The sequence below is a fragment of the Brugia malayi genome, assembly GCF_000002995.4.
Source record: "Brugia malayi strain FR3 genome assembly, contig: Bm_v4_ChrX_scaffold_001, whole genome shotgun sequence".
NCBI classification, from domain to species: Eukaryota; Metazoa; Nematoda; class Chromadorea; order Rhabditida; family Onchocercidae; genus Brugia; species Brugia malayi.
In genome coordinates this window covers 1833760-1849611 of record NW_025062479.1, presented here as the reverse complement: position 1 = coordinate 1849611, position 15852 = coordinate 1833760, and the positions used below count along the sequence as shown (strand labels likewise).

At 28.7% G+C, this 15852-nt stretch overlaps 3 protein-coding genes across 5 annotated transcripts; 2 read left to right on the top strand and 1 right to left on the bottom strand.

Annotated features, from left to right (window-relative positions):
- Positions 1-403: 403 nt before the first annotated feature.
- Positions 404-5462, top strand: Bma-sec-15 (putative exocyst complex component Sec15, putative; the record flags this gene model as incomplete). Of its 2 annotated transcripts, XM_043073271.1 has the most annotated exons (20): positions 404-412; positions 635-725; positions 813-894; positions 998-1163; positions 1347-1531; positions 1718-1893; positions 1995-2117; positions 2279-2433; positions 2567-2650; positions 2815-2982; positions 3066-3187; positions 3312-3465; positions 3559-3678; positions 3809-3907; positions 3997-4139; positions 4230-4303; positions 4406-4542; positions 4843-4989; positions 5048-5199; positions 5348-5462. In XM_043073271.1, the coding sequence occupies 20 exons, from the start codon at positions 404-406 to the stop codon at positions 5460-5462; spliced, it is 2502 nt and encodes an 833-aa protein (XP_042929205.1). The 2 variants fall into 2 exon arrangements, with proteins under 2 accessions (XP_042929205.1, XP_001893932.2); XM_001893897.2 differs by lacking the exons at positions 404-412; positions 635-725 and having other exon boundaries at positions 821-894.
- Positions 5463-6772: 1310 nt separating this feature from the next.
- On the top strand, positions 6773-9695 carry Bm3550 (Uncharacterized protein; the record flags this gene model as incomplete). Of its 2 annotated transcripts, none has more annotated exons than XM_043073270.1 (7): positions 6773-6821; positions 7292-7420; positions 7612-7676; positions 7968-8136; positions 8276-8422; positions 8875-9041; positions 9543-9695. In XM_043073270.1, the coding sequence occupies 7 exons, from the start codon at positions 6773-6775 to the stop codon at positions 9693-9695; spliced, it is 879 nt and encodes a 292-aa protein (XP_042929204.1). The 2 variants fall into 2 exon arrangements, with proteins under 2 accessions (XP_042929204.1, XP_042929203.1); XM_043073269.1 differs by having other exon boundaries at positions 7292-7483.
- A 3915-nt stretch (positions 9696-13610) lies between these two features.
- On the bottom strand, positions 13611-15852 carry Bm10120 (Uncharacterized protein; the record flags this gene model as incomplete). Its single annotated transcript, XM_043073268.1, has 5 exons — positions 13611-13670; positions 14285-14349; positions 14529-14737; positions 15174-15214; positions 15694-15852. The coding sequence occupies 5 exons, from the start codon at positions 15850-15852 to the stop codon at positions 13611-13613; spliced, it is 534 nt and encodes a 177-aa protein (XP_042929202.1).

Here is a 15852-nt window from a genome sequence, read left to right as displayed (position 1 = left end):
GGTGGTGGTTTTATTGTGTAGTTTCTGTGGTCCAGTATTTTATTTTTTATTTTTGAAAGTTGATGAACAAAGTAATGTCATGGAAATAATTCCTACTCTTACCATACTGGTTTGATGGAGTTTCTTTCATGTTTTTATTTCCCATTTTGTATTTGTACATCTAAATTATCCGGTAAGTTTATAAACTTTGTACGCATCATGTCATGAGTTTTATATTTTATGTGTTTTCTATACATTGCTTCTGACATATTTATTCCTGTTTTAATGTATATATGAAATGTTTATTCTTTTTGGATCTAATATAAAGTGAAGTATAGCATATTTTGGAATTTATCATTTCCAGGATGTTTATATTCACTGGTATATATTGGACGAACAAACTACTGATTGAAAAACATTGAGAATGATGAAGGTTCATTGATTGTTCATTTTTAAATACTGAAATCGAATTTAAGCCTGGTTTAATAATGTCATGAATCATTATTATATGCTACAGGCCTTCTATTCTCAACTTTATACGCTCTTGTATTCCTCAGTTTATGTATTTGCTTCATAATTTTTATGTCTCATTTTATACTTTTCGTAGCTTTTTTTTTTTTTTTTTCGCTCACATACTTATTGCATACTCATACAGAAATTGGACATAGATGAGTCGTCGGCAGCCAGTGCCTCGAAAGAAACGGGAACGGGAAGTAGCGATACTGCTTCTACTTCATATCAGCAGTGTATGCCATTTGATGCAATTTTTATTCATTTAGCATCAGATTGCATGAATATGAACTTTTCTAAAATACACATTTCATACTTTATAGATCCGGAAATGAGTGCCGAACAAGAGTTTTTTTTGTACGAACTTGAAACGACTGATTCGGGTAGTGTTGGTTTGGTGCTAAGGTTAGCTACCAATTTATTCATTCAGTTTATCCTGTTATCCATTTAAAGTTGAACTTAAAAGACTTCGTTTCCGATATTTGAACAATTGTAATTAATTGTTCAGAGCAATTTATGATTGTGGTGATGTCCACAAGTTTGCACGTGCTCTAGAGCATCGTATCCATCATTATGATAAAAGCATCCAGAGAATTTGTTCTTATCATTATCAAGGATACGTTGATGCAATGAAACAACTTCTGCAATTGAAGACACGGAGTTTGGAAATCAAGGTAAATTTTACTAAATAAAATTAAAAATTAAGTAAGTGGAAATTGCAGTAAATTCCTAGTTTGTATTGATATAATTTTATGATTTGTCACTTCTTTTCTTTCTTTACCTCAATATCAGTATGTTATTTGCTGTACTAGTACGTGAGGATAATGTAAGCTGATTGTGGATGGGAGATTTTCCAGGATGAAGTCAACGCAATAGATCATAAAATACAAGAAAGTAGCAAAGACTTACGAAAACGTAGTGCGGAAATTGTACGTTACAGAAAACTACAAAGGAATGCGAATACTGCTATCGATCACATTTCATTGTGCTTACCTGTGCTTGAAAATTATGCGAAACTAAATGAACATATGCAGCAGAAGAAGTAAAATTTTTTTTTTCTATCCTGTTTAGTCATTGCTTTATTTTTTTTTTTTTTTCGGATGGTTAAATTTCTCCCATGTTTCTTTATGATATAAATCCAAATGTGATTTAACGTGGAAGAGCTAAGGTTTCCAACTTTACAGTACATTTTATTATTTTGTAAGCTATAACAGTCTGGTAATTGCAGGTTTTATCAAGCATTGAAAGTACTTGAAGAATTGGAGCACACGTATATGGTTCATGTTGATAACTATCGTTTTACGCAAACGTTGAAAAAATCACTGCTTCCAATTCGTGAACAAATCAAGGAAAAATCATTCTCGGAATTCACAGATTTTCTGGAAGATATCCGAAAAGTTTCCGGTTAGTTTTTTTTCTCATTTCATTCGATTTTATCTTTTTTGTTATCAGCATATGAATCGACATAAGTTTTCTGTAAATTAGATGTGTAATATCATTTTCAGGACGTATCGGACAGCACGCATCGAAGTGTACGGCTGAACAACACTCTTTTGGAATGACAGAAGCTGAACGTGTAAAACGTTTACAGGAAGAAGCGAAAAAGAATGTTGTGAATGGTGATATCGGTAAATTCTTAATTTTTTCTATCATGTGTATTACAGTATCGAGTGCAGGATTGAAATTGCAAAGGATATTTATTTGGACTTTCGTTATACCTAGGAAGCAAAACCTGGTAGTTTAATCCAAGTGTTATTAGCATTTTATTCTTTTTCTGAGAAATTTTTAGTGCTTTCATTGGATGGTTCAGTTGTCAAGAAAAATGATAAGGGACAACGAAAAACAATGCAGATATCTCTTCCCGAAGAAGATGAATTACTTAGCGCTCAAGATCTTATAGATTTTACACCAATTCATCGTTGCTGCCAAATCTTTAATGTCATTGTAAGCATAGCTATTCTGCAGTATGAAATCTAGGCTTATCTCCATTCACTTGTTAATATTTGTTTCCTAAGCTTCTGTTTTTTTTTTTTTTTTCTTGATCGCTTTAGTCACTTATGAAATCTCTTCATTTCAGGGTGAGAAAGAGACTTTCGAAGCCTACTATAGAAAGCAGCGGAAAGAGCAAGCAGTGGTTGTTATTCGACCACCAGGCAAACTGGTAGGAAGTATCATTGAAAGATAACTTCTTAGTAACTTGAACAAGTTGCACTACGTTATCAGCTTACTGAATAATTCGGAAATAATTTCTGGAGTATAAGCATCATCGTTTCTTTTTTAATCACAATTGAACTTTGGTTTTCCAAATGAAAATAATTGTTTTAGCAAGAATCAATACATTCGTATGTGAAGTATTTGGATGAAATTATCGGCTTTTTCGTAGTCGAAGATCATATTATGCAAACAGAATCTAGTCTGGTGACTGCAGCTTATAAGGATCAGCTTTGGGAAATGGCACTGCATCAAGTTACAACCACTATGAATGCCCATTTTGTAAGCTTCTAATAGTAGCGTACTGATTTTACTATATATGCTTGGTCTGGTATTTCTCGATGTAAATCGTAGTTTTACTATAGGGAGGTTGTTTGGATGTTGAAATGATGTTGAAGATGAAGAAAGTAATTTTGTTGTTTGCAATGACAATGAAAAGTTATGGATTTGGAATTGGTTCTCTTTACACTCTGCTCCAAAATTTCAGGTAATTTCAGGTATTTCTAAATCGAGTTTTCTATGGAAATTGCGTGTATAACGGAATGAAAATTGATTTATTTATTTTTTTTTTTTTTTTTCTCGTAAATGGAATGAGTCTTGCTTCAATGCAGAGATCAGTACAACGAAATTTTGATGCGAGAATACTGCGCTCAGTTTGAACGAGATCTTGAAAGCGACAATTACACGCCAATCACAGCAAAAGATGAGGAAGCATTCAGAGCAGTAGTAACACAGTTCCCCTTCTATCGAAGAGGAATGGATCAGGTATAAATAGTTATCACTCATTTTTCTTGATTTCTCATAAATTTTTCAATTTCACTGAATCTCTGTTATTGAAATGTCTTCTGCGTTTTCCAGGAGCCTTATCCCAGAGTTTTCCCGTTTTCTAAGTTTGTACCTGCAGTGTACTGTCAAGCGAAGAATTACCTCGTCGGATGCTTGAAATTTATGGAGCACCTTCAGCTTTCTCCCACTGAGGTCATTTTTCCTCAACTTTTTTTTTTTGATTATTGGTCTAGAAATTTCTAACATACTTAATGCTTTGCTAACATATGTTAAGCTTTGCTGACGTGCCGTTAATGTTATCCAAATATGGTTGATTTTCTAGGTTGATGACACAGTACGCCGTTATGCAAATGTGCTTCTTGCACGGTGGTCAGGTTCTTTGAAAAGTTTTGTGGCCAACAAAAAACGGACGCTTATACAGGTAGGAGAATTGACGAATAATACTATTTCATGATGTAAAAGATAAATTAAAAACTTTCCGAATCGTTTATTTTATACGATATTTTTTAGCTTGTTCAAATCACAATTAATATCGGTTATTTGGAGAAGACGTGTGAGTCGCTGGAACATTATATTAGTAAATTAACAAATGCAAGTAATAATTCTGGTAACAGTACAGGACATTTAGTTACATTAAAGGATCAAGTTTTTAGGTTTGTTTCTTTATCAAGTTTGAAGAAAAAAAGAGCGAAAGAAAGTTAAAAGGGTGGGCATTAATTCATTTTTGAATTAATGCTTTCTAGAGACGCGCGTTCTGAAGTGGAGCAACAGATTGATAGCGCACTTCGTGACAAAGTAGATGCTTTTCTTGATCTTGGTCAGTTTTACTTCCGACTTGTTTTTCAAACTTGAAGTTTGAATTGGTATTTGTTGAAGATAAGTTATATGATTTTATGCTTTGGATTTAATAAAATTTTAGCTAACTACGATTGGGAACTATCAGGTTCAAGTGGCAGGGCCAGCGATTACATCACAGATTTGATCAAGTTTTTGGAAACAACTTTCGTCTCATTTACTAATTTGCCAAATCTTTTGGCGAGGCACGTTTGTATGCAGGTAAGCATTTTTATAATTTCATATCGCTGTTTCTCACTAGGTACTAAAAATTGAATCCTTTTATGAATTTTTTTTTTTTTTTTTTATGAATAGTTTGCAATGAACAATTGAAAACTGAATTTTTATTCTGTACTTATTTTCTCTTCTCTCGTTCTGATTGATATGGTCGAGAATTGTTTATCTTTGGATCACTGTCCTTTTTTTTTTTTTTGAGGACAGTTTAGTACCATTAAGCGTTTAATGCAACTGAAGATTTGTAATTAGTATACAATAAAGGCAATTAAATGAGTTGTGTTTTAGACCTGTAAATATTTGGCCAATCGATTAACAGATTTACTGCTAAATACAGATTTGAAAACTGTAAGCACTGGTGCACTTGATCAGTTCGATTTGGATGTGATACAGTGCGAGTTATTTGCTTCTCAGTGTCCCGTTGCAGGATTGGAAGTATGTACCAGCTTACTTACCGTTATTTGTAATTAACTTCTTATCTAGTTTATTTAAGGATGGGACTCTTGCGATGACTTTTGCCAGTTTGAGACAACTTCTTGACCTAGTTATGAAGTCTGATTGGCCAACTTATTTGGCCGACTACGGGAAAGAAGAAAGCAAATATTCAAGAGTTAAAGCCTCGCATGCGATTGTCCTGTTGGAGAAGTATGTGTTAACTGATATTTCATTTTTTTTTATGTTTTCAAGCAGCATTATTTACTGCTGCATGAATTTCCAATTAACTGCTCGATAGAGTTTCTAATACTTTTAGTTTGATGTTTCAGTAAATCTGTTGTTCAGTGTCAGATTTTAGACTGGTTGAATTCGAACGTAAATCATCAAGTTTTTTCGCCAAAGGTCGTGAGAAAGATCGTAAAAAACTTCTGGATACAATTCTTCGCCAACTGCGAGCTCTTGCTAATCAGTAACTTCGTGCAAAGTCGTTAGAATGTTTGTAGACTGGGTTCTTAGCCTGAAAAATCTGATATATACAGTAGCTGTGTTTTAACTAACTTTCCATAACCATCTATATTTTGAGCATATCAGTTCATGCAGAAAAAGTGGACTTTATTGTTCTTACCATTACCGAATCAGGTTTTCGTAACTTTAATTATTCGTGAAAGAAACATCTTTTGTGTTCTGTCATTCTTGTAAACTTGCTATAATCTTTATTTTATTCATCTTAAAAATCATAGTGATGTGAATTTTCTCCATTCCATTTGTCTTATATTTGCTTTTTAAAATTGTGGTTTTTTGCTATGCAATTGTACGTAGGACATAATAGGGTTTCATTTTTTCCCGTTTTATGGATGTTTATAATAATCATTGATTGAACAAATTGGGCTACCATAGTTGTCCATAATGTGAATGTTTTTTGAATGAAATAGGTTTGTGATCTCACCTAGAGATTAATTTAGAAGCCTACATTGTTTTGCATATTCTGTGATGCTTTTCTTTCTTTGCTCAATAGTTGTTACTAATAATTTAAATAAATTATTTACCGCGGTTTATTGTTTCATTACACAAGTGTTTTTTTTTTTTCTTTCTTGGATGACGTATACGTGAAACTTACTTATTTCTTTGATCCAGAAAATTCATTTCGTGTGTCGGATAATTAGTAAGATAAGTGAAATGAACACATGGTAGTTTTTTGTTCGATCGGTATAGACAGTTGAGCAAATATTATCGAATAATTTGCAGTAACACTACGTGCAGAGTTTATATGCTGCCCGGTGCGAAGTGTAGCATCATTCCATATGCCATGGGTAAACATGCATGAGGAATTATTTTTACTTCTAGGTATGGTTGATTTTAAAGAAATCGAAATATTTATTACTTATTCCGGAAGCGTTTTTTTTCTTCTGTAAAAATTTATGTTGTGAAGCAAGCGAAATAGAATTTTAAAGAGGAATCGTTGTTATGGTTCATGATGAATGAAAAATGCATTATGAATAGATAATCAGTAGTTGAAAGCTGAAAATTTCCTAATATTTTAAATGTCCTTCTGAATTACTTCCATTAGCATCATTTAGTAGTAAAAAATAAATCCTTAAATAGTTATCAGTTTAACTGTGAGATTTATTTAAAAATTTCCCAAACATACGATCTTTCCTGCAAACATTTTGGTATTCATAGTGTTAAATTAATGTATATTATAAAAATACCAATGTATATTGTCTTATATTCATTTATAAGTAAATAAAGCTATTTTCAAAAGGTTAAATTACATTTTTAGGTTATGTTGCCGTATATGCTTACTAGTATCATTTGCCAATCAATCTTGTCAAGTATGCTTCAGTTAATGATTTTTTGACTAAGATTCAAAATCCAAATCATTCATACTATCATTTCATTTAATACATTTCATCAGATTATGGGATTACTACATCAATCTTTTCAAAAGAAGTAAAAGATGATAATTATCAAAAGATATTATTTAGTTCAGCTGGTAACCGAAATCTAAATGATTCGGAAAAAAATTAACCTATTAATAAATAGTAATACGTTTTCGATTCACTTCTAATTTCTAAAATATGTTACTCTACTTTAACGTTAAAGTATCATACCTAATTCTACTACATCTACACATTTATACATTATTCAATTTTTTTTATCATACAACTTAAATATCAATAATATACATTTTATAATATAAAATGTTTTGCTTATTTATCGTACAATATTATCAACTAAATTAATAAATGATTTACCATTTGTTTAATAACATTTATTTAATTTAGATGATATAAATTTACAGATGTATTTTCTCAAGAATATATCTGTCCAGATAATATGATGTATTTGGATCTAAAACCATGTAATCCAAATGAACGAAATCAATGTCCAAAAAATTTTGCTTGTCGACGTAGTCGTTTATCTAGATCTGGTATTATAACCAATGAAATAATTCATCTGTGTTGTGATGCTAATAATATGACAATTGGAAATTGTATGATTTTACTAATTTAGGATTAACTTGAATACTATTGAATAATTTTTAATAAAAAAATACAATCCTTCCAATTACATTTTTTTTTTTAAATTAATAAACATTAGAAAATATTAAATCATTTATAGGGTTTGAAGAGTTGGAACTTTCACCTCAGATATTCCCACAATTTCCAGCCTTCAGTCTTGATTATGTTAGTTTAAAAAATACATAAATAATAAAATAAACGGAAAATTTACATTTTTTCTATACTATTATTATTTTTTATCTTATATTTTAGTGTTAATTATTAGTCACTGTTGAAAATTTTCATCCATAAATGGAAGATTTGATCATCGCTATGATTACTAATGTATAAAAATAAATAAATGTGTATTGAAAATATTAGTGATTTGAGACATCGTTTTTTCAGTTATATCAGTAATGAGAATTTTAGATGACAACTGTATAAATACTGCATTTATTTAATAATAATGATTAACAGGTAAATATAAGTAATTTTGATTTGGAGCATCCAGCACCAGTTGTTCATTTGGGTGATGAAATACAAGTGCTCAATTATCCTAATTATTTAACTGCTAATATACAAGCATTTCAATTTCAATCAGCAATTCCAACTTCTGGTGGATATCTTCATGTTATCTCATTAATTGGTAGTAATTTTTTTATGTTTTCCCTTTTTCCTTTTTCCTTTTTTTTGTTTTTTTGTTTTCATTTTTTCATTTCATTTCAGTTGTTTTTAATTGATGCCAAATCTTTGTGTTCAAATTTTACCAAAAATATATAATTTAGATGTTACTGCAAGACCAATTGCATTACTTATTGACTATGACATACCATCAACAGGTTCTGCTTCAGTAAATATTGAAAATATCAGTGATTCGAAACATCGCTTCCTTGGTTATATTAGTAATGGGACTGTACCTTTGCAAGATACATGTAAATTTTACCATCTTTTAAAAGATTAAATCTACTAACTTTGCATGTTTCGAACAAATACAATGATTATTTGAGCAAAAATTCATGAAGTATGGTTGAAACTAACTAATTTAAGATGTTTGAGAGCTTATAATTTTATTGAGTTTCTCAAATATGACGATCAAACCAAGAAATGTCATTTTAACCAACATTACAAGGAACGCTTGTCTTTTTTTTTTTCGATCTTCACATTAATTAAATCAAATAATACTTAATTGAACTGCAGTGAAATTGAATTTTATTTCGCTATTAACATAAATCTTCTAAATAATTGTGCTATTGTATTACATATCAAAAAAATAAATAAAATGAAATAAATAAATAAATAAACAAATTAAAGAAGATGAAAGAAAAGTGTAATCTTCATCTTTTGCTAATATACTTAAAAAAATCTTTTTTCATTTTTTGTGTAGATCGGCAACAATACGTTGTAATTGTTTACAAGACGGAAACACCTTTAAGTGATCAAGCGAATGTTACAGCTGATGTAATACATTTTATTGATCAAATCTCATATTTTATTAGTAATTCAGCAACTGGTCATGCTCTTGGTAAACCTATTGCTGGATTATTCTTTTATGTAAGTCTTTTTTTATCAAAAAAGAAAAAAAAAAAAAATGAATAAAATAAGGTTAGAAAGGAATATTGTAGGATTGTTTAGCATATCATAGAGAAAATAAAAATGTAATTTCATTTCAATATCATTGATAACATTGTGATAATCAAATTTTGAACAATTTTTGTAATCTTCAAGTGATAACTAATGTTGTGATTTACTAATATTTTCAATGACACTGATATGAAATCAAAAACACTTTCAGAAAGAAAAACTAACCAACGAATGATTAAAGTAGGAATTATTCTCATCAAAAATTTCATAAATATTCTTATTCATTTTTTGTCAATTGTTATCAGTGAAATATTTCTGTATTTAGCAAATACAGTATTATATTTCATATAAATACTATTAATTAAAAAAAGAAGGTAGTCTTATCATTTAATAATTATCAGTTGATTACATTTGCAAGAAAATAAATGTAACTGAATGATTTATTACATTTTTTATAATGCATAATTTCAGATTACATCAAAACGAACGTTATTTCCAATACAACCTAAAATTCAACCAATGCCACCATATCATTCCCAATCACCAACCAAATATAATGAAAATTTTATTCTTTCATGGTTTATTTTTGAGATTATTTTGATAATTTTTCATCTGCCCATTTGATACTTAAACTTTTATAATTATAATATGTAAAATGAAAGAGGGAAAAAAAAAGAAAAAAAAAAAGTAAAAGTTAGATCAATTATTTATGGAATAGATTTAATGGCATTAATAGCTAACCGTTATTGCATGCTACTTGCAATGGTTTGATTTATAGCATTACAGCAAGCATTTTGCGCCACTATAAGTTAATAATAATTCAATTGCATGCTTTATTTGTTCCTGTAGTACCATATCTTCCATACAGAGAATGAAAATTATACAAAAAAGCATGTAAACCGGATAGCTCTTTTTTTTAACTTTTAGAGTTAAGGAATTAGTGAAAAGCTAACTTAACTACTGTTGAATAATTCCCTCTTTCTTTCCTTCTCTCTCTCTCTCTCTCTCTTTGTCTTTTTTTAAATTAAAATCTTCACATTTCGCATATATATATATATTTTTTTTTGATTTAGGAATTCCAAATATATTTTTTTTTCTTTAAATCATACTGGATATGTATGAGAATTAAATATAAAAAAAAAAAAAAGTGCAAAAATGAAAACATTATACTACAGTCTTTTTACATTTATTTATCGCTGTTAAAATTTTATTTTTATATTATTCAATTTCAATACATATTCAATAATTTTATTTTTTTTGTCGTATGTGGATTTTACATGAATAGAAGGAAAGCAAATAAAATATTTTTGTTGATTTGTTTTACTTTTTACTTCCTTTATGGGAATTTAATCGATCCATCGTTATACATTATTTCTGATGGAAGCATATTTTAATTAAAAGTTGCTTGTCATAAATTTAAAACAGTAAATTATTTGCTGCAAACTTATCCAGCGTCAAATATTTCTACTACTTTTATGCATTACATATATTATTATCATTATTGTTATTTATTATTATTATTTATTATTATTGTTAATTATTACTATGAGCATATGCAGAATGATTTCCATCAGCTATTCTTTTCGTCTATTTGTATTTGAAAAAAATGAAAGAAGGATGAGTGGGAAGGGATAGACCTGGAAGTTCTTTTCTGATATGTTAGAAAATGCAAAAAAATGCAAAATTTTAGTACTATTTTAGCTTTTTCTTGCCCATTCTTTCTTATTTCTCATAGACCTGATGATACGTTGATTAATTGAACTTTCACAATTTGTAGTGAAAAATCATCATTTGTTATATTTTCTATATTACAAATTCTACTGCGTAAACAGAGTTCCAAGAATTCTAGATGTTATGGAATTAAATTATCAACTAAGTTATCGATTACTACAAAAAAAGAAAACAAAACAAAACTTTAAAATCTTCTTAGAAATTCTAAAATACATCAAAATAACACCAATATTTCGATATTTCTATTTTATAGAAATCAAACAATCACATTTTAGAAGTATTAATTGAAATTGAAAGTTTATCTGCAGTGAACTTTATGCCATTCAATATTTTTGTGATCAGTTAGGACTGTAAATGAGAAGCAAAAAATGAATTATGCTACTAATTAGTTGATGGGTCATGATAAAAAAGCTTATTTCTTGAATGTAATTTACCGTTTTCAAAAATTTGAAACGTCAGAAGAAATGTTATCTCATAAATTATTAACTATTAAAATTGGAAAATTTGAGAGAAATCTGAATGATACATCATAATAGAAAGACAAAAAATGGACCAATTGCATTGTCTTGAAAATTTTATTGAAAAATTTTAAACCTTTTTAGTTTGTTTTTGTTCACAAATAGCAAGACTATCAGATCTGATCTGATGCTAATGTTATCGGCATGATATCTACAGATAAAATAATTTGATAATTTCTTTCTCTTCGAATGCTTATCAAATTTTATTTTCTAGTAATCTGTTGCTCTATAGCATTATCATTTGCAAATTTTTTACAAAAATTAAAGGTCACAACTACTGGCAAATGTAAGTAACAAAGGTGATAAGAATGATAACGATATTATTGGTAGTATTATTAATTCACTCTTACATTACATAAGTGGTAAAAGAGAAAGTCAACAAATAATTGGAAAAAGATTAATTAGCTATTAGAAGCAATAATATTTTACTATCTTTACACATTTTATAGCATATTATTGCATATATCGTTAGTTCGTTTAATTATAAGCAATAATAAAAGATTATAATTAAGCAATCGATCAAAATTGACATGACATATCTGTTGTGTCATTTAGCCATTGATCATTCAAAAATAGCACAACTTTAACAAGTTAAAAAAATAATCGACATAAACTTTCAAAAGTATACTTTTGAAAAATTAAAGTATACTAAAATTTAAGTAGTGACAGAATTTTTATTTTATGACTATCTCATTAATGAAATGGTAAAATAAATATTGGGTATTATTCTACTCTCAACATTATTATTACATATTGAAGCAAAAAAAAAGAAATTAAAAATTTCAGCAAGTGATAAAATAATAAATAATGACTTTGGAGAGAAAAGTTTGATTGGAGAAAAAGCAGTTAGTTAAATTGGAAAAATATGAAAAATTATCATTCAAAAAATTCAAAGTAATCATAATTTCTTAATAATGATTTGTATTTAGTCATGATTTCATTCTTAATTATAATTTCTTTCTTTTTTTTCACTTTACCTTTTCCTATATATTTTGTATAACATAAATAAAATTTGTTTTTTTTTTTCTGGAGAAAACAAAAATGAAAGCATTTTCATTAAAAAAAAAAAGTGTATAAAAGAATGAAACATTTGATGAATAACCTTAGTAGACAAATAAAGAAAAATTGTTAAAAGCATATGATTCACTGGAATAGCAATATTTAATGTTGCTATTTCAAATTTCACATTTTGTATTTTTTCCAATTTATAAATGTTTTTTTTTTCTTTCACACTTTTAGCCTCAATGAAATTATAAAATTTAATGCTCGAAATTTACCCAAAAATTTACTCCAAAACAGTTATATTTTTTTCAATCATATTGAAAATATTAGGTATAAGTAATATACAAAAGGAAAAGAATCATGAAAGACAAAGTTAGAATAGGGAAGGATTGTTATTACTAATTAACAAGCATTTCATTTCTTCGACTTAACAATTTTTTAAATTGCTATCTCAAAATCCGTATGTATTCGATTATCATACCTAAAATACATTTAAGTAATCCTTTCCTTCATTGCTTCCTTTTGTTTTGCACGATTGAATTCGTAGATGCATATATTTCAATGCATACAAATTTATTTGAATTTCATTACTCTGCATGCAAACAGTTTCATTGTTCTTTTTTCGTTTCGACTGATTTGGAAATGTTTATTGTTTCTGCTAAACTTTACTCTTCTTCTCGTCCCTTACACATGTCTTTCTTTTGTATCGTTATGATGACAATAAATGTCCATCTGTATTCTCATAGTTTAGTTAACATCTATATTTTTTATTCAGACATTCTTTTATTTTTTTTATTCAGACATTATTTCGGCCTGAAGTACATCAATTGCACATTGAAATTCCAAAAATATCAATTGTTTTTATATACTACCTGCTTGTTAAATTGTCGATTATTCAAAACTAAGGTAAATAAATTCATTTATTCACATCAAAAGTTTACAACAGAAATTAAATTTGAAAGAGAACAGAATTTTATTAATTCTGAACATAGAAAGAAGAGAAAAAGTCATAAATATAAGATTGAATGGTAATAATTATGACTTAAAATTAAGAGACACCAGTAATTTGAAAAAACACTCAGATTTTGTGGTGTTTCATTTGTTGAATTTTTGGAGGCTGTATATACAGGGCTATTACAGTTAGAGAAGGCAAGCAATTAGAAGAAAATAATACAATATTCTGAAAAACTTCTCAGAAGAAAGCCTAAAAAATCAGGCTTTCCCAAAGATTCTTTCAGTAATTCGGCACTAGTTGTCTAAAATGTGCCAAAATTCAGAGGCAGGCTTGTCATTTATTTGATGTCTCATTTTTTTCGCCCAAGCAGAGCTGACATAAACTTACCATTACCTGCAAAAAAATCTTTATTCATTATTAAATTTGTCTTCAAACATCAACTTTGGTTTCAAAAATTTGATGTTGATTATCTCAACATAGTCAACCAATTTGCCAGGTATAAGTCGCACTTGTTTTATAAGAAAATTTGTGAAGCGAAACTTATGGTTTCTCATGCCAGTGAATTTTTGGATTGCTCGACTTTTTGTTAATGTACAGAAACTTAAATTTAAAAATATCATGATTAGCTTCTCAAATCAAAGAATATGAATAGGATGCAGCTTACATTAGGCTAATAGGTCTTACAAATAGAACTTAATAGTCTCTCAAGTTCCTTCTTATGTCTATATTTAACAACATAAGAGAAAAATCAATGTCGGCTAGCTATAATTAATGAAGTGTTTAAGTTAAATCCACAAATTAAGTTATTTAGTTGAGGTATATTATTTATAACTTGTGTGTGTGTGTTGTAGAAAAGCGTAAGAATGAACGATCATGAAAGACTGATTCTTGCTAGAAATTTTAAATCAATATTGTTTATCAATATGAATAATATTCTCCTATCTGTATTTTATCATATTTATGTTTTCTATCAACAATTTCGAAAATACAAAGTTCATCGAACTAACAGAAGTTGGCACGACTGACTCATGAACACATTCTTTCTCTATTCCACTTCCATTTGACGCTAGAACTGAAAAATAAGACATTAGTTTTACTAACTGTTATCCGCAATTATCATAAAAATAAAAAACCAAACTTTGTTGCAACGAGCGACTTTTACATTTTTTACTGGAGAAATGGAAACTAAATGAAATATGGTAATATCTAATGTAACCGGAGGTGCATAAACAATTTTAAATTCATTATCACCTTCGTTTGAAGTATCAGAACCATTCTTCTTATCCACCGTTTTTTTTGGATAAACGGGTTGTTTGATTTCCTTGGTTTTACGATGGATAGGCTTAGCCTTATCCGCAAGATAATTACATGGAATAGTGTAAGTAGATCTTTTGACATAGCTTGAACCAGATGCGCCTAACTGTGACTTCTGTAATTTTGAACTGGTTGCATCCTTGTTTCTGCAATGACTATATAGTAAATCAGCGAATTGAAGCATTTTAGTGGTGATATGATAGTCAAGAATGTGTCCTTAGAACAATCTTTAGTGAATTTTCGTAATATTGTTTCAATGTAAATCATCGGTGTCGACTAAAATAACATTTCCCCTCTCATAACTTTGTTCAAATCTTCCACAATACTACATATATTGATCATATATCAAAAATTTATCGCTGACTTAATAAAATAGCACAATTTCAAAAGGACGTAAAAGGATTTGCAAAAAATGATTCAGGATAGCTTCTTGTTACCTCCAAGAAAAAAAAAAATGGTATATTTTGTTCCCTGCAACATTACTGCAACATTTAGGTTTAGCAATTGGATCCAAATCAAACACATTCCATTTATTTCTTAATCATAGAATAAATTTGAAAATAAGTCAAGAAAGGGACTTACTTCTTTTGAACATTATAATCTAGTACTATGGAATCGTACTCCTAAAATTGATATAATTTCAAATACGCTTAAAAAATAGCAGCGAATAAACAACATATTTATGCTAACTATAACTGTCTTATTATCCAAAAAAAGTGACCTAGAGTTAAGTGTAAGTTGCAGAATAACGTAATAACGAAGTTTTTTTTTTTCCTTTTCTTTAAGAGCGGAAATTAATCATAAAAAGTAATTTATTGCCGTCAATATTAATATAAAATTAACAAATGATCAAGTAAAGTTGTCATATAATACAAGGACTAAAACATAAGTTACCCTAGAAACACGTAAGACTGAAATAGGATGGATTTGCTACCGTTCCATATTATTACGTATAATTTTTGTCGAAAGATTTGGAGGTAAAGAATATGAATAAGTCGTAATCGTTTTGGTAGAATGGTCTTATTATTCAATTCATCACATCAGTCAAGAAATGAATGAAAGATTTTAACAATATTTAAGATACTTAAAAATAAAAAAGTACCAAGTCTTCAAGCTTTGAAACATCATTCATGCAGCTGTATCCTTTCCATTTCTGCAGGTATTCCTTTATTTTCTTCTTGTTTGTGTAACGTCTTTCAAATGTCTTATCCGTATTGAAGTGATCATCACCAAAACTGCTATCACAGCTATCATCATTCAT